General features: G+C 43.1%; 1 protein-coding gene across 4 annotated transcripts; it reads right to left on the bottom strand.

Moving 5' to 3' along the window:
• Positions 1–184: 184 nt before the first annotated feature.
• Positions 185–25,294, bottom strand: NEK3 (NIMA related kinase 3). 4 transcript variants are annotated; one of them, XM_066383729.1, is made up of 16 exons: positions 25,232–25,294; positions 23,175–23,345; positions 20,832–20,925; positions 20,647–20,744; positions 17,792–17,875; positions 17,105–17,172; positions 16,926–17,012; positions 10,427–10,481; positions 9,921–10,121; positions 9,164–9,236; positions 6,392–6,441; positions 3,662–3,764; positions 2,814–2,927; positions 2,449–2,583; positions 1,543–1,672; positions 185–719 (listed from the first exon to the last, which is right to left on the bottom strand). In XM_066383729.1, exons 2-16 carry the CDS (start codon positions 23,289–23,291, stop codon positions 620–622), a joined length of 1,509 nt encoding a protein of 502 aa, XP_066239826.1. In that variant the 5' UTR covers positions 23,292–23,345; positions 25,232–25,294; the 3' UTR covers positions 185–619. The 4 variants fall into 4 exon arrangements, with proteins under 4 accessions (XP_066239826.1, XP_066239827.1, XP_066239828.1 ...); XM_066383730.1 differs by having other exon boundaries at positions 6,392–6,438; positions 25,232–25,293; XM_066383731.1 differs by lacking the exons at positions 23,175–23,345; positions 25,232–25,294 and having other exon boundaries at positions 20,647–20,763; positions 20,832–20,918.
• Between the last annotated feature and the right edge of the window lie 1,225 nt (positions 25,295–26,519).

Here is a 26,519-nt window from a genome sequence, read left to right on the forward strand (position 1 = left end):
ACTTCTGACAAGATGCGTAGCCTACCTGACTCTTCCAGGGTAGATCCTCTGACCGGGGCTCTTTGTGTGTCCTGTGAGGGGCTGGATTTAAGGACAGCTGGTAGTTAGTGAAGGTCTTTGAAGATCACTGATCACTACTCAGAGATAGGTCTTATTCAAAAATTGCACACATTATTATGTTATAATTAAATATATTTAGATTCTCACGTCTTTATAAATGTAAAAAGAGTTACATAGTAATAAACACATCATAACAGTACACATAGTAACACTGTGGGTTTCTGTCACTCTCTATGGTCAGCATCCCTGTGAGACAGGCATTATTATTCTCATGTTATAATTGAGGAAATTCGGGCTCAAAGAGGTCTAGTAGTTTCCTATAATCACATAACAGTGATTTTCTGTTCTATCTAAACTGCAAAGCCCAAAGCTCACACCTTCTCTTTTGAGTTCAAAAACTCCCAAGTATAGATTTTTTTAAACCTTATAATACTAACCAGGGACATTTTTGAATATTCACAGGCTCCTCCCACTTTATTCTGTTTCTAAGGGAAAATATACATTCTGTGAGCCAACATTACCCAGGATCAATTCCTCACGTGAACATACTTAATGTGACTCAGGGCACGTCCTCGGGCGCGTCGGACGCCCCTTGCCATCCAGCCCGGAGCTTCAGTTCTGACACCCAGTCAAAGTTGTCGTCTTCCTCCTCAAAGTCCCTGTGAAAAAGCAACATGGATGGCACGCCTCAGAATTAGGGGTTCTGTAAGTATTTGTTGATGAATTCAAAGCAGAGCAACACCAGAACAGTATTTCCAGTTTTGAAAAATAAGCTCCATACTGTGATCAAACAGAGAAATATTATCAGTTCTTCCAAAGATCACTTCTTTCACTGTTTCCATAATATTTTCAGCATAAAATATGATATATTAAAAAATATATTAAAAAATACTAAGTTTGCCTGACCAGGCGGTGGCGCAGTGGATAGAGCGTCGGACTGGGATGCGAAAGGACCCAGGTTCGAGACCCCAGGATAGCCAGCTTGAGCACGGGCTCATCTGGCTTGAGCAAAAAAGCTCACTGGCATGGACCCAAGGTCACTGGCTCGAGTGGGGGGTTACTCAGTCTGCTGAAGGCCCGCAGTCATGGCACATATGAGAAAACAATCAATGAACAACTACGGTGTCGCAACGAAAAACTGATGATTGATGCTTCTCATCTCTCTCTCCGTTCCTGTCTGTCTGTCCCTATCTATCCCTCTGTCTGACTCTCTCTCTGTCCCTGTAAAAAAAAAAAAAAATACTAAGTTTGAACAAGTACAAACATATAGTTTAGTCAGGAATTCAGTAATTACTATTGCACAATATCCATCCCAGACAAAAGATCGTGATATAAATATTCATTAATTATGTAAAATAATAGAACCAGCTGCTATTAAACCTGAAGTTATTCAGGTATAATGTATATTACACACACACACACACACACACATACACACACACACACAGACAACTTAAGCTTTCTAGGTGTATCACAACGCACGTGTCCTCCTCGTCCAGTCTAGGTTCGAGTCTCTCTGGATCCAAAATGACAGAATTGTAACCTCCGTCAACAGTGTCCGATGCCGCTGTTTCTGCAGACAGGGGACCATTCAAGGAGAATCCTTCCGAACCTTTGGAGGAATAGTAATAGAAATCAGGCAAATCTAAATAGTACTTATTGATTTCCTCCACTCTGGATGAAAATCCCCCAAGAGCTTGCTGGCTAACTGAGGAAAACTCATGTTCTATATTTTTTCTGCAGTACCTCCCCACATCACCCAGCTTGATTTCTGCTGTAAAACAGGCCCAGGAAACAGCAGTATGTGTATTAAATTTAAAAATGCTACTTTCTTAAAAAAAATTCAGGATACAATTAAAACCCTCAAATATAAAAATTTAAAGTATTAAAAGTTATCTTTGGATAGTTAGGTTACAGTTTTTTACTGATGAAGTCTGAACTATAAAGACACTAGTATATCTGCATAGGAAAAATGAGCTACTCTGCAAAGAAACTCGTCATGTGATTATTAAAATAAGCAAACAAATGAGTAAACAGAAGTAATAAAGCTCCCTAGGAAATTTTAATTATAGCTTAAGACTACCTATCAGAGATTCAAGAAAACCTAAAACTACCATGCTACGAGACACTTTATAACTTGAAAATCAAAAGGTTTCTGGGAGGTGGGAATGGGAGGTTGTTGTTTAACGGGTCCTGAGTTTCAGTTCTGGAAGATGAGAAAAATTCTGGGGATGGATGGTGAGGACCGCACAACAACGTGAATGTCCTCACTGCCCCTGGACAGTGCACTTAAAAATAGTCAAAATGGTAAATTTTATCTTATGTATATCACAATTTAAAAAAAAAAAATTCAAAGGTTCCAATGATTATGTAACAGACACGAATCACCTGCTCTGTATATCGTGTATGTTTGAAACGCTGAGCTGAGATCAGCATTCTTAAGGATGTTCAACAAGGTCTCGGGAGTCTCTCTGAGCCACTGCTTACGGGGATGACTTCCACTGTACTTTATTACAGAACCACCTAGTTGTGAAAAGATAAAAATGAGGGCCAAATAAAGATTTTCAGCATGTAACTTCCAGGTCATATGTAAGCAAAATTAATTATATTTTATTCCTACTAAAAATTTACTTCACTTACGTGAGTGACATCAAATAGCCTTCACAGAGTGACATTACAAAAAGAAAACCTCCAGCCCATTTAAGAACTATTAGAAAATGTTCCATGATAATAGTACTCATCTGACTACTAACCTCCATCATCCTCTGAGGTTACACTGGAGGCGAGGACAGTTGCATCTTCCAAAGCTGTGAGCACTGAACTGGATACTTCTTTCTCCCACTGTCGCCGGAGAGGACTTGAACTGGCTTTTCTCAGGTAAACACAATTATTATCCGGTTTTAAAATGTAATTAAAGAAGGCCAATACTCTTATTTACTTCTTTATATCCATACAGGTATTTCTCTAACAACAATACAGAAATATTTCTTTTCTCTTTCAAACTCAGATCTAACAACAAAGTTGTTCAAGGCTAAGTAGTAAAGGAAATGGAAAGGGAATCCGGGCCCTGCCAGGTATCTCAGTGATTAGAATATCATCCAGACAGGCCAAGGCTGTGGGTTCAGTCTCTGGTCAGGGCACACACAGGAGTCAACCGATGAATGCATACATAAGTGGAACAGCAAACTGATGTTTCTCCCTCTCTTCCTCCTCCCCCCGCCTAAAAATTAATAAATAAAAATTAAAAATACAGATGACAAGGCAAAACAAATCATTAAAGGGAATTTAAAAAAATAATAAGTATATATTTACATATTACACATGTGCAAAAATGAGGTCCTCAGAGGACTTAGATAGACCACGCTTTCTATTGTGGAGAGCATAACAAATCCTAGTTTCTCTAAAGGCTATTAATAAACTCCGTTCTCTCTTTTTTTATGGGTAAATAAGACACTGTTGAAATGAATTACTGGATAAACAAACAAAAATTTGCATGTCCACTTGCTTCTGACACCTATAACCTAGTATTGCAAACAACTGGTATTCCTTTTGCATTTCCTAGCCCCTCACTTACACAATGATCAGAATTTGAAGAACCTACCTTTCTCTGCTCTGTTTACTCTCCCCGATGCACTTGCAGCTGAATTTTTACTAATGCTTTCCCAATCAGTGCGGGTGCACATTCTACCTTGTTCTTCCCCTTGCTTTAAAAGAGATTAAAAATACAGATTAATCAATGCTTGAATTGCTATAAAAAGGTAAACAACTATACAAAGTCAGCTATTTTAATTTTAAAGATTAGTAAATTAAAAATATTAATAACTATAGAACCCTATGCACAAGTGTATATTAATAGCTATATACATTATACATATGATATATATTAAAAATCATATTCATATATGTATTAACAGTCAGACATTACTAATTATTAATTTCAATCACTGCAAATATGAAGAAGATAAGTAATAAAAATTTTCAATATGGTTTGCTATATTGGGCTTTCCATACTGGAAATATCAAAGTGAGAAATTTTACAAAGTTGCTATATATGGCCAAAATATTCCCACTTAATTTAGTATTTTTCCAAATTACCTAAGCTCTTGATTCCATGAAGTATACCAACACACTATCCTAGCTTAAGTCTGCATGTATTTTGAGGAGAAATACATATCCACTGCCTCAACAGTCTCTAACACAAAGGTTCTCAAAGACTTCTTGAATGAATCAGTAAATTAAACAGTAGGCTGTAGCTGGCATGTCATTTTCTTATTTCTGTACAGTGGTTCTCAAAGTTCTCTCCCAGCACATCTAGAGAACGTGATTTCAAAGGTCTCTCCCACAGACAAAAAATCAAAATCTTGAAGAGGTGGTTGTGATGAGCAGTTCTTAAAAGATGCCAGGGGAGGCCTGACCTGTGGTGGCGCAATGGATAGAGCACAGACCCGAAACGCTGAGGTCGCTGGTTTAAAACCCTGGGCTTGCCTGGTCTTCCACCCCCTTTCTCTCTCTCTCAAAATGAATAAATGAAATATATATAGGGGACCCCCATCTTCCATCCCCACTCAAAGTCACTGCCCAACAGACAGTAGCATCCAACAAACCACCCCACCCGGCCCAGCACCACGCAGCTCTGCCTACACGCCCATCGCTCCTGTGGGCCTGCCCAGGATTCTCATCCTCCCTCAATTCCGCTGCTACCTGACTGACTTTATGCCTCCTTCTCCATTCTGTTTGCAATCATTTTGTGAAAACATACTGACTTTCACCTATTCTAAGTGGTATTAAAATCACAGTGGTGGCTGCCTGAGTCAAGAGGCAGGGTCACCCACAAAGGAACCACAAGAAAGCTTTCTGGGACATGGGATTTATTTACCTTGATTATGGTGGTTATTATATGACTGTACACAAAAAGTGAGTACATTTTATTAGTCCTTATGCCTCGGTAAAGCTGCAAAAACATAGATATTACCATGCAAAAAAAAAAGTGCAGAGGCAGGATATATTCCATTAGTAGCAACATAATAGTGGGATATTGTTATTGTTTACAAATTAAGGTTCATTCCAAAAAATTTACAAGTTTAATTACTAGTATATTCCATAAATAGAAAAATTTCGGGGCTCTGACAACAGTAGGAAGTGGGTCAGCAGTTACTATGCATGACTTTATCTCGCAGCTTTCCTGTAGCAGCTGCCTAGAGCTAAATGAGACAAACAGGACCATGTTTGCCAGGCTGAAAAATGACAACTTGATTCATGGGACAAATGGAGGCCCTAAGAGTTTTTGAACAAAAAAATGTCTGTATGAAAACAGGATCTAAATTAAAAGAAGAGAAATTCTGATACATGCTATAACATGGGTGAACCTTGAAAATATTATACTAAGCAAAAGAAGCCAGACATAAAAGAACACATATTGTATAATTCCATTTTACATGGAATATCTAGAATAGGCAAATTATGTCACAGAGATAGAAAGTAGAACAGAGGCTACCAGGGACTGGGGAGTTATTATTTAATGGGTACAGAGTTCATGTTTGAGATGATGAAAAAGTACTGGAAACAGATAGTGGTGATGTTACACTACACAACTTTGTGACTGCAATTAATGCCACTGAATTGCATTCATAAAAATGGCTAACATGGTAAATTTTATGTTACATATTTTACCAATATAAAAAACAAGCAAAAAGCCAGGCTAAAACAAAATTTTCTTTTTCTTTTTTATTTTTTTAGTGAGAGAGAGGGCCAGACAGGGCCAGACAGACAGGAAGAGAAAGAGATGGGAAGCATCAATTCTTTGTTGAAGCACCTTAGTTGTTTATTGATTGCTTTCTCATATGTGCCTTGACTGGGGGCTATAGCCAAGTCAGTGACCCCTTTGCTCAAGCCAGCAACAATGGGGTCATATCTATGATCCCATGCTCAAACCAGTGACCCTGTGCTCAAGCCAGATGAGCCCGAGCTCAAGCCAGCGACCTTGGGGTTCTGAACCTAGGTCCTCAGCCTCCCAGGCCAAAGCTCTATCCACTGTGCCACTGCCTAGTCAGGCTAACTTGACTGAAAGTTGGACAAAGTCCTTTCACATCTATATTGAAACCACTTGTCATCAATAATTAAAAATGAAATAAAAATGAACAAAATAAATGGTTATCTAAAGTGCCTTAGCCGGCAGTATAGGACAATAGCCAACAATTACTTCACATGCCAAAAGATGACAAACTATTAAACTGGAGGGACCAGGTCACAGTCTTTCAAATATTTCAAAACACCTAATGGCAACAGGTATTCAGGAAATGGTTGTTCATAAATTTAATTTTACAACACTTACTGCTTTGCTTGCTTCCTTTTCCGAAGCAATGCTGATTCTGCTGGAGTCTGCTTACAGAGTAAAAAGAAAAAGAGAAAGCATGTATGTAAAGGCACACATTGTTAGCTTCTCATGTAATCTGCATAAAGCTTGAGAGACAAAGGAAGATTTTAGAGTCAAAAGAACCAAAGCATTCGCCTCACTGGTGATTATCAAGCTTTAGCCACCTAGTAATATACCACACCTATTTCCTGCTCTTTTATTCCTAAAGTTAGAGTCTGAAAGTCAAAACCTCTTACTTATGCCAACCCATTTAGGTACTAGGCAGTAAGAGATACCTTCTATACTCACGTCATTATCACCTCGAGCAGTTGGACAGCCGGGAGGAAATACTATGACAACTGATCCCTTTGGTAAGGATGGCCCCTGCCTGATTTTCCTCAGGGAGAGGTCTGCAGTATGTGTTCCTCATTCTTTCAATACTTTAAAAACTTGCTATTGCCTGACCTGTAGTGGCGCAGTGGATAATGCAACAACCTGGAATGCTGAGGTCACCAGTTCGAAACACCTGAGTTTGTCTGGTTAAGATACATATGGGAGTTGATGCTTCCTGCTCCTCCCCCTTCTCTCTCTCTCTCTCTCTCTCTCTCCTCTCTAAAATGAATAAAGTCTTTAAAAATATTTTTAAAAAAACAAAACTTGCTATTAAGCAACTCTGATAACAGGTACTGAGGATACAGTGTGAGAAAATGAGACACGGACCCTGCCATCACAAAGCTTCCACTGTCCTGCTCTGTCTACAGAACAGATGGGAGAGCACTAGATATAAGGCCCTGGAATGATGGCCCTGGCCCCACACCACTGGTTCCCTTCCCCTTCCTCTTCCCTTCCCTTCCTCTTCTCCTCCCTTCCCTTGCCTTCCCTTCCCTTGCTTTCTCTTCCCTTCCCCTTCTCCTCCCTTCTTTTCCCCTCTCCTCCCTTCCCTTCTTCTCCCTTCCCTTCCCTTCCCCTTCTCCTCCCCTCCCTCTCCTCCCCTCCCCTTCTCCTCTCCTCCCTCCCCTCCCCTTCCCTTCCCCTCCCTTCCCCTCCCCTCCCCTTCTCTCCCCTCCCCTCCCCTCCCCTTTCTTTCCTTTCCTTTCCTTTTTTTAAGAGAGAAAGATAAAGGCAAACAGACAGCCAGAGACAGACAGACAGGAAGGGAGAGAGATGAGAAGCACCAATTCTTCGTTGCAGCTCCTTAGTCTCCTTAGCTGTTCACTGACTGCTTTCTCCTATGTGCCTTGACCGGGCGGCTACAGCAGAGCGAGTGACCCCTCACTCAAGCCAGTGACCTTGAGCTCAAGCCAGCGACCTTGGGCTTCAAGCCAGCAGCAAGCAACCTTTGGGCTCAAGCCAGTGACCATCCAGTGACCAGGGGTCATGTCTATGATCCCACACTCAAGCCAGCGACCCCACACTCAAGCTGGTGACCCCATGCTCAAGCTGGATGAATCTGTGCTCAAGTCAGCAACCTTGGGGTTTCCAACCTGGGTCCTCAGCGTCCCAGGCCGACGCTCTATCCACTGTGCCACCGCCTGGTCAGGCTGTTTTATTTCTCTTTTCTAGGAATTTCTCAAACTATCTTGAAAGTTTTCTTAGACTGTTTTTGTTGTGGTTGTTGCTCAGCATTTGAAAGCTAATTTCCTAGTATCCTGGGATCTGAACAAAAGCTACAAAGCAGTACCTACAGTAAAATTAACACTGAAACAAACTGGTGAAATAAAGCTAACTGACTGCCTCTTACGTAATAGAGAAAAGGCTGAATTATAAGACTGAAGGGTTTATAAATCCCACAAAAATAACATTTAAAATTTAACTTTAAGAAAACAGCACAATTTTCAAAGTGTTTCTCTTGTAGCACATAACACAAACATAATGGGCAGCACACAATGGAGGATTTCAGCACATCCCCACAGTGGATGATCTGCATGTCTTAACTCTGCTCTCTTATTCTGGGCATACCTACTGTCTTTGTGGGAGCTTTCCAGGGGGAAGATCTGAGTCACTAATGACAACCAAAAAGGGACAAAAATAGCTTTGAAAAAATTGAGATGACAACTTCCAAAGAGACAATGTATTTGAAATGTGCTCAGGATTGATTAGAGATACATGAAATTTTTCTGCAGCTATTATGTGAACAGTGCCAACTTTTGTAAAGGCTTATTTTTTAAAAATTTTGTTTACAGATGGTTCTTTGGGAACTAGGGGACACAATTTCAATAAGATTAACATATTTTCATGGTTAGATTTCCAGGCTAGCCCACAGACGCCTTCTACCTTACTTGTAACAAGCCAGAGCAAATAATGGTGCTTCAGACAGTCCTTAGGCTGCGACCGAGGTAAGTTCTGTAGGTCTGCTGGATTTGTATGTAAGTTGGGTCAGGTACACTTACCTAATGAAAGAACTAAGACCGAGGTTTGTCTTATTATAGCATTTATTTTTACCTTTCTGTGCATAAAAATATTTTAACATTTTCAAACCTACAGAACCTATCCTGTCTATAACCCAGAGACTGCTTGTAATAATAAAAAAGAGAACATCACTAAAATCTCCAGATTAAGCTTTCTGATCCCTGGCAAACCAAATATAAGACTCAGTTCAGAATTATGTCTTACATTAACAAAAAGAAAATTTTGACCTAAGGAGTATCTTTTAAAAATGTCTCTAAAACTTGAAAATTACATTTTTCTTTTTTGTTATACTATATTTAAAAAAAAAAGCTTAACAAAAAGTAAGCTTTCCAAAATTCTTACCTTTTTTTCTTGGTGTACTATGCTTAGATTTTTTGGTTTCTTTTAATATCTGGTTACTGTATTCTGTGACGATCTAAAAATTTTAAGCAGAGAATTTAAAGATGTCTGATATACTTTTCTTTAGACATTGCCATATCATTTAATTATCAAAATTCCTCCCCCCAATAATATTAAACGTTGAAAGTAAAAAATGCCATTTAAAAATATATAATTTAGACACACAGACAGATACATATATGTCTACAAAAAAATCTGATAGGATATACAAAACTATAGCTGTAATTACACTTGGGAAACAGCACTGTGGAAAGGAGAAGAGGACGGAAAGGAAGTTTTAACTTTTTGTTTGTTTTTTTTTTAAAGTTTTGATTTATTGATTTTAGAGAGAGAGAGAAAAACATCAATTTGTTGTTCCACTTATTTATGCATTCATTGGTTGATTCTTACATTTGTTCTGATTATGGATGGAACCCACAACTTTGGCATATCAGGATGGTACTCTTACTTGGAGGAGAGAGAGGGAGCAAGAAGCATTCATATGTGCCTTGACCGGGCAAGCCCGGGATTTTGAACCAGCGACCTGAGTGTTCCAGGTCTATGCTCTATCCACTGCACCACCACAGGTCAGGCCCTTTTATGTTTTTCTTATATACTTCATTAGAGTTTTTACAAGCATGTATATCATATACTTGTGTTTAAAAGATAACAAACCATTTTACCATACACTTGAATACCGTCAATACAACATGTAGCATACCTCGGGGGGTAAGCACTTCTGGATAAGCCTATTTAAGATGCCTCTAGAGAGAAGTGTCGTAGCTGAGGGACGATCGGAGGGGTTCCTTTTAAATATCTGCTTGATTAGATGCTGAAGCTCGTAGGAATAATGAGATGGCAGTGGGTTCATGGACCCCTGACATATTTTAAGGATAAGACTTTTCCAACTATTTGCCTGAAACTAAAAAAGTAAAATTGAATAGTAAAAGTAGGTGCAAGGAAGGAGAATGAAAATAAAAAAATACCAGCCGAACTGAATTCACGAGTTATTTCAATTTTATAAACGTTATCTGCTGCCCGATCAAGCCAGTAACCTTGGTGTTCCATGTCAATGCTCTATCCACTGTGCCACCACCACTGAGTGTGAAAACTTTTATAATGAGTACATCCTAGGGAAGCAAACTGTCTACTGGACTTCGGCAGATGACTTATGACTAGCAAGACATGACAAGAGGCTGCCTTTTCCATTTTGTCCACCATACTTACCGGATGCTTCAGGGTACAGAGTTCATACAGAATGCATCCTAAGGACCAGATGTCACTGGAAACATAAAGAAGCAATGTGGGTTATGAGTTATCATATGAAAATATATGTATTTTCCTATATTAAGAGACAAATGATTACTTATAATAAGATAAAATTGTAAGTAATTTCTAGCTATTAAAATAAAATACCATTTTATAAAATAAATTAGTAATTTTTGTCTAATACTTAGGTACTCACAGTAATGCTCACAATAAACTCTCTGCTCCCCAATATCTAACCCTCCATATCAGTTCAGGGTGGTCCAGGTATTGTTTCAATAGTATTTGGTGCAAGAGGGAATCTTTGTGGACTCCAACTATCACTGTTGAAAGGACTGTAGAAGTCATCCAGTGCTGCTTACACCAGGCCACCAGGCATAGCACCGGGCCTTTGATCACACCTCTGATGGCCAGCAATGCACCTCAGGCACGGTGTGTGTCCCTGTCGGATGGCTCTAAGGGACAGGGTTCTACCTCATCACAAGCCAGCATGTGTCTTCTGAGGATTCTCTCCACCCTGTGTTAGCGCTACGTTCTAAAACAAGGAGAACCAGACTACTCACTCTCCCACAGAAGAGCTCTTCAGAAAGAAAAGGGTTCTATAATTTTCCCCGTACATTCACTCTTCTTCATCATTCTCACCTCCTAGTTGTCATCCTCCAGACTTTTTATAGATAATATTTTTTATTTTAACTAATGGTTTTTCGCAACCGTTTCCCACAAATTCTAACTTTTTAAAGTTTGGAACCTGCAGTAAAGTTATAAATGCACACACTCTCCTTCCTAGCCTCCCCAGTCATTAACCCCAATCATTAGCACCCACCAGGTTTGCATGCTGGGTCCTTCCTCCATCTATATCTCACGCTCTTAGGAAAAAGCTGCAGACATCAAATACTCCACCCTAAACACAGGAGCAAGGGTGCTCTCGCCCATAAACACACGAGCAAGGGTGCTCTCCCCCATAAACACACGAGCAAGGGTGCTCTCCCTCCTAAACACACAAGCAAGGGTGCTCTCCCTCCTAAACACACGAGCAAGGGTGCTCTCCCCCATAAACACACGAGCAAGGGTGCTCTCCCCCATAAACACACGAGCAAGGGTGCTCTCCCCCATAAACACACGAGCAAGGGTGCTCTCCCCCATAAGCACAATGAGCAAGGGTGCTCTCCCCCATAAGCACAATGAGCAAGGGTGCTCTCCCCCATAAACACACGAGCAAGGGTGCTCTCCCCCATAAACACACGAGCAAGGGTGCTCTCCCCCATAAGCACAATGAGCAAGGGTGCTCTCCCCCATAAGCACAATGAGCAAGGGCGCTCTCCCCCATAAACACACGGGCAAGGGCGCTCTCCCCCATAAACACACGAGCAAGGGCGCTCTCTCCCATAAACACACGAGCAAGGGTGCTCTCCCTCATAAACACACGAGCAAGGGTGCTCTCCCCCATAAACACACGAGCAAGGGTGCTCTCCCCTATAAACACACGAGCAAGGGTGCTCTCCCCCATAAACACACGAGCAAGGGTGCTCTCCCCCATAAACACACGAGCAAGGGTGCTCTCCCCTATAAACACAATGAGCAAGGGCGCTCTCTCCATAAACACACGAGCAAGGGCGCTCTCCCCCATAAACACACGAGCAAGGGTGCTCTCCCCCATAAACACACGAGCAAGGGCGCTCTCCCCCATAAACACACGGGCACACGAGCAAGGGTGCTCTCCCCCATAAACACACGGGCAAGGGTGCTCTCCCCCATAAACACACGGGCAAGGGTGCTCTCCCCCATAAACACATGAGCAAGGGTGCTCTCCCCCATAAACACACGGGCAAGGGTGCTCTCCCCCATAAACACACGAGCAAGGGCGCTCTCCCCCATAAACACACGAGCAAGGGTGCTCTCCCCTATAAACACAATGAGCAAGGGCGCTCTCCCCATAAACACACGAGCAAGGGTGCTCTCCCCCATAAACACACGGGCAAGGGCGCACTCCCCTATAAACACAATGAGCAAGGGCGCTCTCCCCATAAACACACGAGCAAGGGTGCTCTCCCCCATAAACACACGGGCAAGGGTGCTCTCCCCCATAAACACACGAGCAAGGGTGCTCTCCCCCATAAACACACGAGCAAGGGTGCTCTCCCCTATAAACACAATGAGCAAGGGCGCTCTCCCCATAAACACACGAGCAACGGCGCTCTCCCCCATAAACACACGAGCAAGGGTGCTCTCCCCCATAAACACACGAGCAAGGGCGCTCTCCCCCATAAACACACGGGCACACGAGCAAGGGTGCTCTCCCCCATAAACACACGGGCAAGGGTGCTCTCCCCCATAAACACACGAGCAAGGGCGCTCTCCCCCATAAACACACGGGCAAGGGTGCTCTCCCCCATAAACACACGAGCAAGGGCGCTCTCCCCCATAAACACACGAGCAAGGGTGCTCTCCCCCATAAACACACGGGCAAGGGTGCTCTCCCCCATAAACACACGAGCAAGGGTGCTCTCCCCCATAAACACACGAGCAAGGGTGCTCTCTCCCATAAACACACGGGCACACGAGCAAGGGTGCTCTCCCCCATAAACACACGGGCAAGGGTGCTCTCCCCCATAAACACACGAGCAAGGGTGCTCTCCCCCATAAACACACGAGCAAGGGTGCTCTCCCCCATAAACACAGGGGCAAGGGCGCTCTCCCCCATAAACACACGAGCAAGGGCGCTCTCCCCCATAAACACACGAGCAAGGGCGCTCTCCCCCATAAACACACGAGCAAGGGTGCTCTCCCCCATAAACACACGAGCAAGGGTGCTCTCCCCCATAAACACACGGGCAAGGGTGCTCTCCCCTATAAACACAATGAGCAAGGGCGCTCTCCCCATAAACACACGAGCAAGGGTGCTCTCCCCCATAAACACACGGGCAAGGGTGCTCTCCCCCATAAACACACGAGCAAGGGTGCTCTCCCCCATAAACACACGAGCAAGGGTGCTCTCTCCCATAAACACACGGGCACACGAGCAAGGGTGCTCTCCCCCATAAACACACGGGCAAGGGTGCTCTCCCCCATAAACACACGAGCAAGGGTGCTCTCCCCCATAAACACACGAGCAAGGGTGCTCTCCCCCATAAACACAGGGGCAAGGGCGCTCTCCCCCATAAACACACGAGCAAGGGCGCTCTCCCCCATAAACACACGAGCAAGGGTGCTCTCCCCCATAAACACACGAGCAAGGGTGCTCTCCCCCATAAACACACGGGCAAGGGCGCTCTCCCCCATAAACACAATGAGCAAGGGCGCTCTCCCCATAAACACACGAGCAAGGGCGCTCTCCCTCATAAACACACGGGCAAGGGTGCTCTCCCCCATAAACACACGGGCACACGAGCAAGGGTGCTCTCCCCCATAAACACACGGGCAAGGGTGCTCTCCCCCATAAACACAGGGGCAAGGGCGCTCTCCCCCATAAACACACGAGCAAGGGCGCTCTCCCCCATAAACACACGAGCAAGGGCGCTCTCCCCCATAAACACACGAGCAAGGGTGCTCTCCCCCATAAACACACGAGCAAGGGTGCTCTCCCCCATAAACACACGGGCAAGGGTGCTCTCCCCTATAAACACAATGAGCAAGGGCGCTCTCCCCATAAACACACGAGCAAGGGTGCTCTCCCCCATAAACACACGGGCAAGGGTGCTCTCCCCCATAAACACACGAGCAAGGGTGCTCTCCCCCATAAACACACGAGCAAGGGTGCTCTCTCCCATAAACACACGGGCACACGAGCAAGGGTGCTCTCCCCCATAAACACACGGGCAAGGGTGCTCTCCCCCATAAACACACGAGCAAGGGTGCTCTCCCCCATAAACACACGAGCAAGGGTGCTCTCCCCCATAAACACAGGGGCAAGGGCGCTCTCCCCCATAAACACACGAGCAAGGGCGCTCTCCCCCATAAACACACGAGCAAGGGTGCTCTCCCCCATAAACACACGAGCAAGGGTGCTCTCCCCCATAAACACACGGGCAAGGGCGCTCTCCCCCATAAACACAATGAGCAAGGGCGCTCTCCCCATAAACACACGAGCAAGGGCGCTCTCCCTCATAAACACACGGGCAAGGGTGCTCTCCCCCATAAACACACGAGCAAGGGTGCTCTCCCCCATAAACACACGGGCAAGGGTGCTCTCCCCCATAAACACACGAGCAAGGGTGCTCTCCCCCATAAACACATGGGCAAGGGCGCTCTCCCCCATAAACACACGAGCAAGGGTGCTCTCCCCCATAAACACACGAGCAAGGGTGCTCTCCCCCATAAACACACAAGCAAGGGTGCTCTCCCCCATAAACACACGAGCAAGGGTGCTCTCCCCCATAAGCACAATGAGCAAGGGCGCTCTCCCCCATAAACACAATGAGCAAGGGCGCTCTCCCCATAAACACACGAGCAAGGGTGCTCTCCCCCATAAACACACGGGCACACAAGCAAGGGTGCTCTCCCCCATAAACACACGGGCAAGGGTGCTCTCCCCCATAAACACACGAGCAAGGGTGTTCTCCCCCATAAACACACGGGCAAGGGTGCTCTCCCCCATAAACACACGGGCACACGAGCAAGGGTGCTCTCCCCCATAAACACACGGGCAAGGGTGCTCTCCCCCATAAACACACGAGCAAGGGTGCTCTCCCCCATAAACACACGGGCAAGGGTGCTCTCCCCCATAAACACACGGGCAAGGGTGCTCTCCCCCATAAACACACGGGCAAGGGTGCTCTCCCCATAAACACACGAGCAAGGGTGCTCTCCCTCCTAAACACACGAGCAAGGGTGCTCTCCCCCATAAACACACGAGCAAGGGTGCTCTCCCCCATAAACACACGAGCAAGGGTGCTCTCCCCCATAAACACAATGCCAGTATCACAGCGAAGAAATGCAGCCTGAATTCATTATATAACTAACATTTCTGTAAAACTGAAATTTTCCCAATTGTCTCACAAAGTCCCTTTTCTAGCCATTTTGTCACCAATTCAGTCAATTTTACTCTTAAGGAACCTATTTAGTACAAATGATCATACACCTTTTTAGAAAGCAACCTGACAGAAGGCAACAAGAGCCTTTAGGTATTTCCACTTCTAGGAATTCATGCCAAGAAAACGATAAAGAATGACGGCATATTTATACATAAAAGGTGTATTAATCACAGCACTGTTCATGACATTGAAAATTGGAAACAGAGGAATGTGAAGTAAGTTTTGGAAGAGCCATGTAGTAAATATTATGCAACCACTAACAATATTTATGAAGAGTTTAAATATGGGATGAATGTGATATAATATAAAGTGACAAAAAGCGAGATATCAAATTTGATATAGTGAACAAAAACTAGGTTGGAAAAAAAAAACTAGGTTGGGAGGGTGGGAAATAATGAATGGATGAAAAACACTCCAAAATGTTATTATTATTATTTTTTTATTCAGTGGAGGAGGGGAGGCAGAGAGACAGACTCCTGCATGCGCCCCAACCAGGATCCACCCAGCAACCCCACTAGGGGGAGGTGCTCTGCCCAGCAGGGGCCCTTGCTCCATTGCAACCAGAGCCATTTTTTAGCGTCTGAGGCAGAGGCTCACATCAAGCCATCCTCAGCACCTGAGGCCAACTCCAATTCAATCGAGCCATGGTTGCAGGAGGGGAACAGAGAGAAAGAGAGAGAGAAAGTGAGAGGGGGAGGGGTGGATAAGCAGATGGGCGCTTCTCCTGTGTGCCCTAACCAGGAATTGAACCCGCGACAGCTACACATTGGGCCGATGCTCTACCACTGAGCCAATGGGCCAGGGCTCAAAATGTTATTAACAGCAGTGAAAAAGTGGGTGATGGCCATTTCCTTTCTTGTACACCTCCATATTTCCAATGCCCCCTGCTCACCCATTCATTCAATGGGCACATAGTACTTATATTCACAAAACTCAAGTTTTAAATCACAAGGTCTTCATGCTATTTTCTTGCAATCAATTAACCTATCAGTCAAGTGCTTATTATCTAGTCCTATAAATGTTAACTCAATGACATAATCCAGCAGTTGCTAGATTTTGCTGCACACTGGAATAACTCGGTGATCCTAGCAAGTTACTTAGCTGCTTCCCAAGATGGACATTCTGATTTCACTGGCATGACTGCAGCCTGCACTTTGGGATTTTCAAAAATGGGAATAGCAAAGTTTAAGAACCAGTGGCATAATTCATACTGTCTCTAGAAATGTGTACCTTTCTTTCTGCATTTACACTAAGCTCCTCTCAATTCTGATTAGAGCAGTCAGAAAACTATGATTTCATTTAGAAGCCTGGAAATTCAGAATGACACTGTTTTTAGGTATATTTAAAAAAAACAACACTACACTTCATTTGTAGGCTACAATGCTTGTCACCAAACAGTTGCCCTTGCACCAAATAAATACATCACTTACCTTTTATTGTTATACGGCATGCTTTCCCAAATCTCCGGGGGTACGTAATAAGGGGTTCCCACGTAAGTACAAGCAAATGCCATGGGACTGAAACCACAGAGAGGCAGGGAATGAGCACAGAGCATCCTGGGTAACAGATACTTTGTTTACTGTCACTATTATAGAACAGATAAACACACCTGGAGAGAAGACGGGCAGATCCAAAATCTCCCAGTTTTACTTTCCCATTTTGGGTGAGAAAGATATTCTGCATTAAAAAAAGAAGAGCTCAGATGATGTCTTCCAGTATTCAGACACAAGGCAGAGACCTCTAGATAGATGCTGCCTTTCAAAGCCTGCTGATGACGGAGATTAAGGGCGGACGTGCTGCAGGAAACGATGAGAGCCGAGTCCCTCAGTGGGACATGAAAAGGCAAGATAGCCTCTTGACAGGGACACAGCTCCTGGCTGGGGAATTCAGGATGACTGCTTGGAAACCTAACAATCGAGCTTCAGGTTGTATCAGGGGACCCTGATCGGCTGATTGGGGGCCTGTGTCAGTATAACTCCATGTGGCAGCCCAGACCTCAGTCATTTTACATCTGAGGACATACAGTCTTAGTTAGTAGTTGCTAAGAGAGCTTGAAACACATTAATATATGCTACTGAACAGATTGAGTGACTTTTTCTGAGGTACTGGCTTATTTGGCTAGTATGAGTACTATGTTGACAAGTGTTTCTAAACTAAATAAAAATGTCCTGAAAGGAAATACAATAATAGAAAAAAAGACTATGATAATAGAAAAAAAGGCTATGATAATAGAAAAAAAAAACTAAGTGAAATAGTTCTGGGGGGGTTTGGGGGCCTCAAAATGTATTCTACTTACCTTGGATTTGATATCTCTGTGCAACACATGCTTCTTATGAATATGATTTACGCCAAGGCACATTTGTGTAAACCAATTAAGAATCTGTAAGAAAACACCATGCAAATCTGCAAGAATGTAAAAACTGGTTTACATTAACCCCAAATTCCAAAGAATCAGCTCTAGGCCTCAGTTGATTTGGGTTTTACATAATAAGGTAAACATAGAACTAAAAATGACATAGTTCAACTAATATTCAGCGTTGACTGGAGAAAATCAGAAAGACTGGGAACTCCATGTTTCATCATTTTCTGTATGATCCAAATAGCAATTTATTTCAATAAAATTCCCACTATATTTTTCTTGTATTCAATCAATTAAACATTTCTTAAACACACAGATAAAGGTAGTTTACAACTTAGAAATGAACCTGCTACGATTTTATAGTGCAATCATTACATCAGATTTTTATTTCCTTTTTTGGAATATTCTTATATTAACATTAAAAGATTTGGCCCTAAGGGAGAGGGAAAGGGGGAGGGGGAGGGGCACAAAGAAAACTAGATAGAAGGTGACAGAGGACAATCTGACTTTGGGTGATGGGTATGCAACATAATTGAACGACAAGATAACCTGGACTTGTTATCTTTGAATATATGTATCCTGATTTATTGATGTCGCCCCATTAAAAAAATAAAATTATTTAAAAAAAAATAATAAGATTTGGCCCTGGACAGTTGGTTCAGTGGTAGAGCATCAGCCTGGCATGTGGATATCCCAGTTTTGACTTCCAGTCAGGACACATGGAGGAAGCGCCCACCTGCTTCTCCACTCTTTTCCCTCTTGCTTCTCTCTCTCTCTCTCACTCTCTCTTCCCCTCTTGCAGTCATGGCTCCACTGGAGCACGTTGGCCCTGGGTGCTGAGGATGGCTCCATGGCCTCCGCCTCAGGCTCTAAGAAGAGCTCAGTTGCTGAGCAATGAAGCAACGCCCCAAATAGGCAGAGCATTGCTCCCTAGTGAACTTGCCAGGTGGATCCCAGCCAGGGCACATGCAGGAGTCTGTCTCTACCTCCCCTCCTCTCACTGAATAAAAAAATAAATTAATTTAACAAAACATTAAAAGATTTAATTCTATTGTCAACAATCCTTTGAGGTCAGTATTCTGTTTATAAATCCCTAGTTAATACCACCCAGAATTTTCAGATACCTACCATTAAATGTCAGACTAATTTTTTTTCTTTTTGCTATGGAGATTCATCCATTTGAAGCAAAGGTTGACCTCATTCTATGGAACCCATATATATAAATTTATATATATATAAATTTTTTTTTTTTTTTGTATTTTTCTGAAGTTGGAAACAGGGAGGCAGTCAGACAGACTTCCGCATGCGCCTGGCCGGGATCCACCCGGCATGCCCACCAGGGGGCGATGCTCTGCCCATCTGGGGCATTGTTCTGTTGCAACCAGAGCCATTCTAGCACCTGAGGCAGAAGCCATAGAGCCACCCCCAGCGCCCGGGCCAACTCTGCTCCAATGGAGCCCTGGCTGCAGGAGGGAAAGAGAGAGACAGAGAGGAAGGAGAGAGGGGAGGGGTGGAGAAGCAGATGGGTGCTTCTCCTGTGTGCCCTGGCCGGGAATCGAACCCGCGACTCCTGCACGCCAGGCCAACGCTCTACCACTGAGCCAACCGGCCAGGGCCTATGGAACCCATATTTTTAACAAAACAACTTTTAAGTAAAAAATATTTATACCAATACAGTTGTGTTTTTTTTGTTTTGTTTTGTTTTTGTGACTGAGATAGAGAGAGTCAGAGAGAGGGACAGACAGACAGGAAGGGAGAGAGATGAGAAGCATCAATTCTTTGTTGCAGCACCTTAGTTGTTCATTGATTGCTTTCTTATATGTGCCTTGACTGGGGGGCTACAGCAGACCGAGTGACTCCTTCCTCAAGTTAGCGACCTTGGGTCCAAGCTGGTGAGCTTTGCTCAAACCAGATGAGCCCACATTCAAGCTGGCTCCGGGTCTCAAACCTGGGTCATCCACTTCCCAGTCTGATGCTTTATCCACTGCACCATCGCCCAGTCAGGCTATATCAGTGTTCGGCAAACTCATTAGTCAACAGAGTCAAATATCAACAGTACGATTGAAATTTCTTTTGAGAGCCAAATTTTTTAAACTTAAACTATATAAGGAGGTACATTCCTTATCGAGGTAGCACCCACACGTGGTATTTTGTGGAAGAGCCACAATGAAGGGGCCAAAGAGCCGCATGTGGCTCGCGAGCCGCAGTTTGCCGACCACTGAGCCATACCAATACAGTTTTATAACATGTTATACCCTAAAACAAATAAAACCCTATTAAAGCTGTTTATTTAGTTTCCTTAGTTGAATCATTCAAATAACATTAATATATAATTTTCCATTAAAAAGGCGGTGGTACTAGACTTTAGGAAATACGCCAAACTTTAGAAGGAAAAAGATTGAGAACAGGTACACCCAAGAAACAGAAATGTGGGCTTCACTTTTTTCATGATCTAGAAATACAAAACAAATTCATCTGTGTCTCAACTTTAAATACAACAAAAATAAAAAATTTAAATCTCTAGTACAAAATTTGATGAGTAATACAATTTTGAAAATGTTCTAAATATGGAAATTTTATTCCTTGGTGTTATAGAAACTTACATCTATTTTACTTCCTAAGAATATCTCAGGCAGCTACATCCTGACAACAGTAAGCACGAATATGGAAATGAGGCCTTCCTAACTAGTATGGCAAGTAATCACAGGTATCACTGTGGTTATTTCAACACAGATTTTATGAGAAAAGTTGCCCCTAAATCTTGAGGAACACCAAGAAAGTCACTCTCTTACCATATTTTCAGGAAACAACTTTCCTTTCCGATGTTGAATCTTCTGCATTAGGTCCCCTCCATCACAATACTCCATCACGATATAGAGATGTCCTTCAGCTAAAACAAATGCGAGATTCTTTAGGAAAGTGTAGCGACCATAATTCAAATTCAGAAATGCAAGTATCTGGGAGAACTCATGTTTACCTTCAAATGACTCTTTAAAGGCAACAATGTTGGGGTGTTTCATTTTGGCTAACAGAACAGCCTCCTTCCTAGAATCCTGTGTAGCAGAGAAAGACTAGAAGAAGATTTTAAGTAAGTGTAAGTGTAATACTTCACTGAAAAGTAGGTAGCTTCACAGTAACATTGCAGGGTTTATGTATATGATAGCTCAATGCCAGAGGCAGTTTTGCGACACTGCTCTTCGACCCAACTTCAGTTCACCAAACTGACAACATATGGTGACACTTCAACTGCTGCTTTATTCTGTAGCTTAAACTGATATATCCTTACAAGTAGAAAATGTAAACTAGTTTTAACATCAGCCTAAGCATAGCCTGATTTGAGAACCAGTATGCCATTAACAATAGTACACCCTTAAAGAGAAACTAGAGACTTAATGTTTAACTGTCTACATCAGTTTGTCCACTGGCCCCGATAAAAAAGAATATACTGGTGTATTACTACAGCATAGATGAACAAGGACCACATACAAATAAAGTTTTCAAAACTGTCTCTCCTCTAACTTACTCTAAGAGGATGAAATTCTGAATGACTTTCTTACAATTAAAAAACAAGGGTTCTCAGACCAGCAACACCAGCACCAACTAACTGGTAACTTGGAATAACGCCAACGCCCAGGCTCACCCAGACCTCCTCAAGCAGAAACTGGGGGGTGAGGCTCAGCGATCTGTGCTTTAACAAACCCTCCAGGTAATTCTGATGTCCACTCAAATTTGAGAATCACTAATTAATTAAGATCAATAGTGCAGTGGAGGGAAAAACAGCACTTTGGGATTTTATTAAAATGTAGTTTTTTAAAAAACTGAGGCCCTGCTAGGCAGGTGGTTAGAGCTCAGTTGGTCAGAGATCATCCCGAAACACCAAGGTTCAGGTGGAATAACAAATGCATACTTCCCCACTCCCTCTGTCTCTCTAAAATGAATCTATTAAAAAAACATTGACCAAAACAGTATTAAGCAGCCTCCATGGCATGGATTATTGTTTATGGCAACTATGATATAGTCATAAATACTGATAAATCATCACTTTCCTCATCACACAGGGAAATAAAACCTATAAACTGAAAATAGCTTCACGGGTACCAAAGGTTAATATAGGTCTTTGCTCTTCATTGTATTTTTATGTTCCTTTTCCATTAATATTGCACCTGAGTTGTTTTTGGCAAAGATCCCCTACACCCCTAGGTTTACAAAATCAGAAATTATTACAAAGTATTCTCATTGAGATAAATAGCAATAGTCACCTTTGACTATTTTTCTCCCTTTTTGTTAATTATAATATCCTAAGAACCACATAGAATATATTAAGACCTTGCAAAGCTAATGAGGAAACCCATTAATCTTTTTTTAAAAATTTTATTGATTTGAGAGAGGAAGGGATGGAGGAGAGAGATGAGAAGCATCAACTCAGTTGCTTCACTTTAGTTGTTCACTGATTGCTTCTCAAAATTTTATTGATTTGAGAGCGAGAGGAAGGGAGGGAGGAGAGAGATGAGAAGCATCAACTCATAATTGCTTCACTTTAGTTGTTCACTGATTGCCTCTCAAAATTTTATTGATTTGAGAGAGAGAGGAAGGGAAGGAGGAGAGAGATGAGAAGCATCAACTCATAGTTGCTTCACTTTAGTTGTTCACTGATTGCTTCTCATATGAAGCCTCCCTTGACCAGGGGGCTTCAGCTAAGCCAGTGACCCCTTGCTCAAGCCAGCAACCTTGGGCTTCAAGCCAGTCACCTTTGGGCTCAAACCAGCAACCCTGGGGTCATGATGATGATCCCACACTCAAGCCAGTGACCCCATGCTCAAGTTGGCAAATCTGTGCTCAAGCCCTCAAGCCAAGGAACCTGTGCTTAAGCCAGGGACCCTGGGGTTTCAAATCTGGGACCCCAGAGTTCCAGGTCGATGCTCTATCCGCTGAACCACTACTGGGCAGGCCCATTACATCTTTTGTACCAAGAGCAATTTTTTTTTTTAAATAAATTTTTATTAATGTTAATGGGATGACATTAATAAATCAGGGTACATATATTCAAAGAAAACATGTCTAGGTTATCTTGTCATTAAATTATGTTGCATACCCCTCGCCCAGAGTCAGATTGTCCTCCGTCACCCTCTATCTACTTTTCTCTGTGCCCCTCCCCCTCCCCCTCTCTCCCTCCCTCCTGCATCCTCTCTCCCCCCGCCCCTAGTAACCACCACACTCTTGTCCATGTCTCCAAGAGCAATTTCACACTGACTCAAGGAGTTGTTCTCTCATACAAGTTGCATGTATACTTGCAACATGAGCTAATTTCTTTAGCAGTGACCTTTGGAAGTCTTATTTCTTTCATGGCAAACATCTGATCACTGCTTTCCTGCTGAACCAAAAGGGCTCTGCCAAAGGAGCCCTCCCCGATCACTCTCAGGATTGTGTAGCCATCCATGCTGGGCACCCACGCAGCCTGGCTCCACTCCCACGGTCACCATGGGCTCCTCAACTATATTCAAAAACAAAAACATTTGAGAATTATATTCAGTTTCAAAAGGCAGAATTCAAAGTAGCTCTAATCACCACGATAGGACAACAGCAATTTATTCCTTTATTCGTTTAACAGTTTGACACTGAACACCTTTGCCAGGTTTTATAATCCTGCACGAATCTTTCATTGCCCCTGCCATCACAGATGCCCCAATGCAGATGGGAATGCAGACCTCAACAAATGTAGGGTGGTGAGTCTTACAGATAGAGCTAGGCTGGCATCAAGCAGAAATATCCAGGGGAGTTAGGAAAATGATATTTAAGCTAAAGCCTGAATGGAAACTGGCTAGGCAAAGAGGGGGAAAAGAATGATAGAGGCAAAGGAAATTACGTACATATTTTAAAAGCAAAAGAGATTGTGTTCAGTTCAAGTTATTGAAAGAGAGCTGTAACAGGCTGGTAAAACAGAGTGCCTTTCTGAAGGCCATCGTAAGCTAAATTCAGGTTGCTGGATTTTATCCTTGGGGTAACTAATGGGCTGTTTCTGATGGTTCTTTTGGTTTTGTTTTGTATTGTATTAATTTGAGAGAGGGGTGGGTATCAACTCATTGTTCTACTTAGTTGTGTACTCATTGGTTGCTTCTTCTGACTGGGGATCAAATTTGTGACCTCAGCACCTGGAGAGGACGTTCTATTCACTGAGCCCATGACAGCAATACAATTATATCTGCATATTAGAACACTCACTCCAGCTCGAGTGAATGAACTGGACAGGGGAGGGGGCCGGAGGGCCAGAGAGGAGACTCCAATCACAGAAAAGGCAGGGAAATGATAGACTGGAATAGGCTGGTGGCAATGGGGCTAAAGAAAATGGAGAGGAAATGTGTAGAAAGAAGTGGTAGGATTTTTGATGATGGATTTAGGAAGGACAAATAGAGAGAAGGGGAAAAGGTGGATTCCAGGTTCCTGGTGTAAACTGAGTTAACAATGCTATTTCTCCAAAGAGAGGAAAGACACAATAGTTGTATGTGTGGTTTTTGATTAATTTTTCTGTGGGAATGTGACAGGGATGGGGAAAAGTATATTGAGTTGGAGGTGCCTGGGACTAAGAGATATCAAAAAGATGGTCTTTGAACTTCAGTCTCCCCCTCTATACTTCTAGCATGAAGCAGCTAGTTGGACTGCTTAACACATAAGAGAGAATGAATAGAAAGCTCCTTATACTTTTATACACAGCCGGTCCCAGTAAACGGCAACTATTATCATTGAAACTTTAGAAAGGTGATGCTTCTTTTCATTTCAAAGAAAACACCGGATGAATTTATTTCATTTTCAGAAAGCTTACTTGTAGCGTTTTATTTACTTACTTATTTTTAAATCACACAAGGAAATATAAGGCACAGGGAGCAAGGCAGGTAAAGCAAAAATCACAAACCAAAACCTATATATTAATAGTATATAGCCACCTGTAAAATTTCATTTGCATTCTTGTTTATCTTAGAATTACCAGGAAACTCTAGAAATAATTTCTCCATATAACCAAATCAGAGGCATTGTCTCCGAGACTTTTCAAGAACAGTTAGGTCTTTCTTTCAGTGTATTTAGGGACCTGACAGAAAAAAGTTCATTGCCACTCATTTAAGTGACCCCTGGGTATTACACGATTTACCAAATAAGCCAAGATCCCTCATATCCTACGCTTTTTTCTTCGGGGTCTTTGTTCTACTGATACAAATACAGCAACCACTGACATTTAGCTGGAGGTCACACTTGTTCCTCCCTGCCCACATTTGCTGTTACTCAACATTACACCCGCACGATCATTAGGAGACTGCATATACTCCGAATGTGACAAAGGTGTCCCTCGTGTGCCCGTGGTAAGCGAAGACGAATAAAGTGACTTACAAATGCCAGAAGCGGAATAGGTGAGATTGAGAAGGTGCTAGCGAGGTGAACGCACCATGGTCAGCAGCCATGTAGCTCACCCGTGACCAAATCCCTGACCAAATCCCTGCTCCCGCAGCGGACCCCCGGGGGGCGGAAAGAGGGCTTCCTGAACGCGTCTCCCACTCCCCCCTGCCCCGCAGGGCCTACACCGCGACCACCCCGACGCTTCCCCCCTGCGGGCCCAGACTGCTCGCCGTCTCTCCGAGCCCGAAGTCAGCTGCTCCGCCCCCGGCCCGCGCTTCCGGGGGCGGGGCAGGCCGCAGGGGCGCCCGCTGCTCCGGCAGGGGGCGCTGTTCTTCAGGTGGGCGGGCCCGCGACAGGAGCGGTTCAAACTAGTTCCACGTGGCTCTAGAACAATGGCAACAGTGTTGAGGGAAGTGTTCCCCCGTGACATCGGTTTTGTCTCCAGTTCGAGCGAAGAGCCGAGTCCCAAGGACGCAGCGCTCAGCTCACTGGCTGTTTGGGGAATGTGTGGTGGCAGAAAAATGCCCCCTAGCGATGTCCACATCCCGCTCCCTGAAATTTGTGCCTGTGTTAAGTTAAATGGCAAAGGAGAATTAATCTTGCCGATAGAATTAAGGTTATCAACCAACTTTAAAATGGTGAGGTTATTTTGGATTATCGTGTAAGCCCAATGTTATCACTGTGTGGAGGAAAAAGTGGCCATATATTAAACCTGACAGGCTCAAGGAGAGGCCTGTACGGTGGCCTTACAAACCCAGAGTGAGAGTAACTGCATAGGATTGTCCGAACATAAAAATTCCTAAAAGCACACCCTCCCAACAGACTGATGCCGTACGCAACTACTGATCTCCTTTGTCAATATCAGTTCTAGCTTTTTAAGTTTCACATAAATGGAATCATACTCGATATAATTTTTTTGTCTGGTTTCCTAGTATGTTTTTGAGATTCATTCATATTGTTTTAACAGTACTTTTCTTTATTTCCATTTTCTTATTCTCTATTGTGTGGAAATAGCATACAATTTTTCATTCATCAGTTGATGGACACAGACTTGAGTTGGCGGGACGACACACAATACAGTGTAGAGATGTGTCGTAGAACTGTGTACCTGAAACCTATATAATTTTGTTAACCAGTGTTACCCCAATACATTCAATAAAAAAGTTAGAACTAGGACTATCTGAAGATAGATTTTCCTTCACTTAAGAACGGGGCAAAAACACAATGAAACTTGTCCAAATACAGAAGTTCATCTCAAGTTCCTTCAGAGGTATTTTAAGGT

This window comes from Saccopteryx leptura, chromosome 4 (genome assembly GCF_036850995.1).
Source record: "Saccopteryx leptura isolate mSacLep1 chromosome 4, mSacLep1_pri_phased_curated, whole genome shotgun sequence".
Classification (NCBI taxonomy): domain Eukaryota; kingdom Metazoa; phylum Chordata; class Mammalia; order Chiroptera; family Emballonuridae; genus Saccopteryx; species Saccopteryx leptura.

What these genes read in the sequence shown, in the direction of transcription:
- NEK3 (XM_066383729.1), bottom strand. Translation starts at nt 23,291, where the DNA reads ATGGATGGCTACACAATCCTGAGAGTGATCGGGGAGGGCTCCTTTGGC. An exon ending in AAGAAATAAGACTTCCAAAG is followed by an intron (nt 20,926 to 23,174) that starts GTCACTGCTAAA and finishes ATCTTCTTCTAG; the next exon opens with TCTTTCTCTGCTACACAGGA. An exon ending in ACAGAGATATCAAATCCAAG is followed by an intron (nt 17,173 to 17,791) that starts GTAAGTAGAATA and finishes TTTTTAATGCAG; the next exon opens with AATATCTTTCTCACCCAAAA.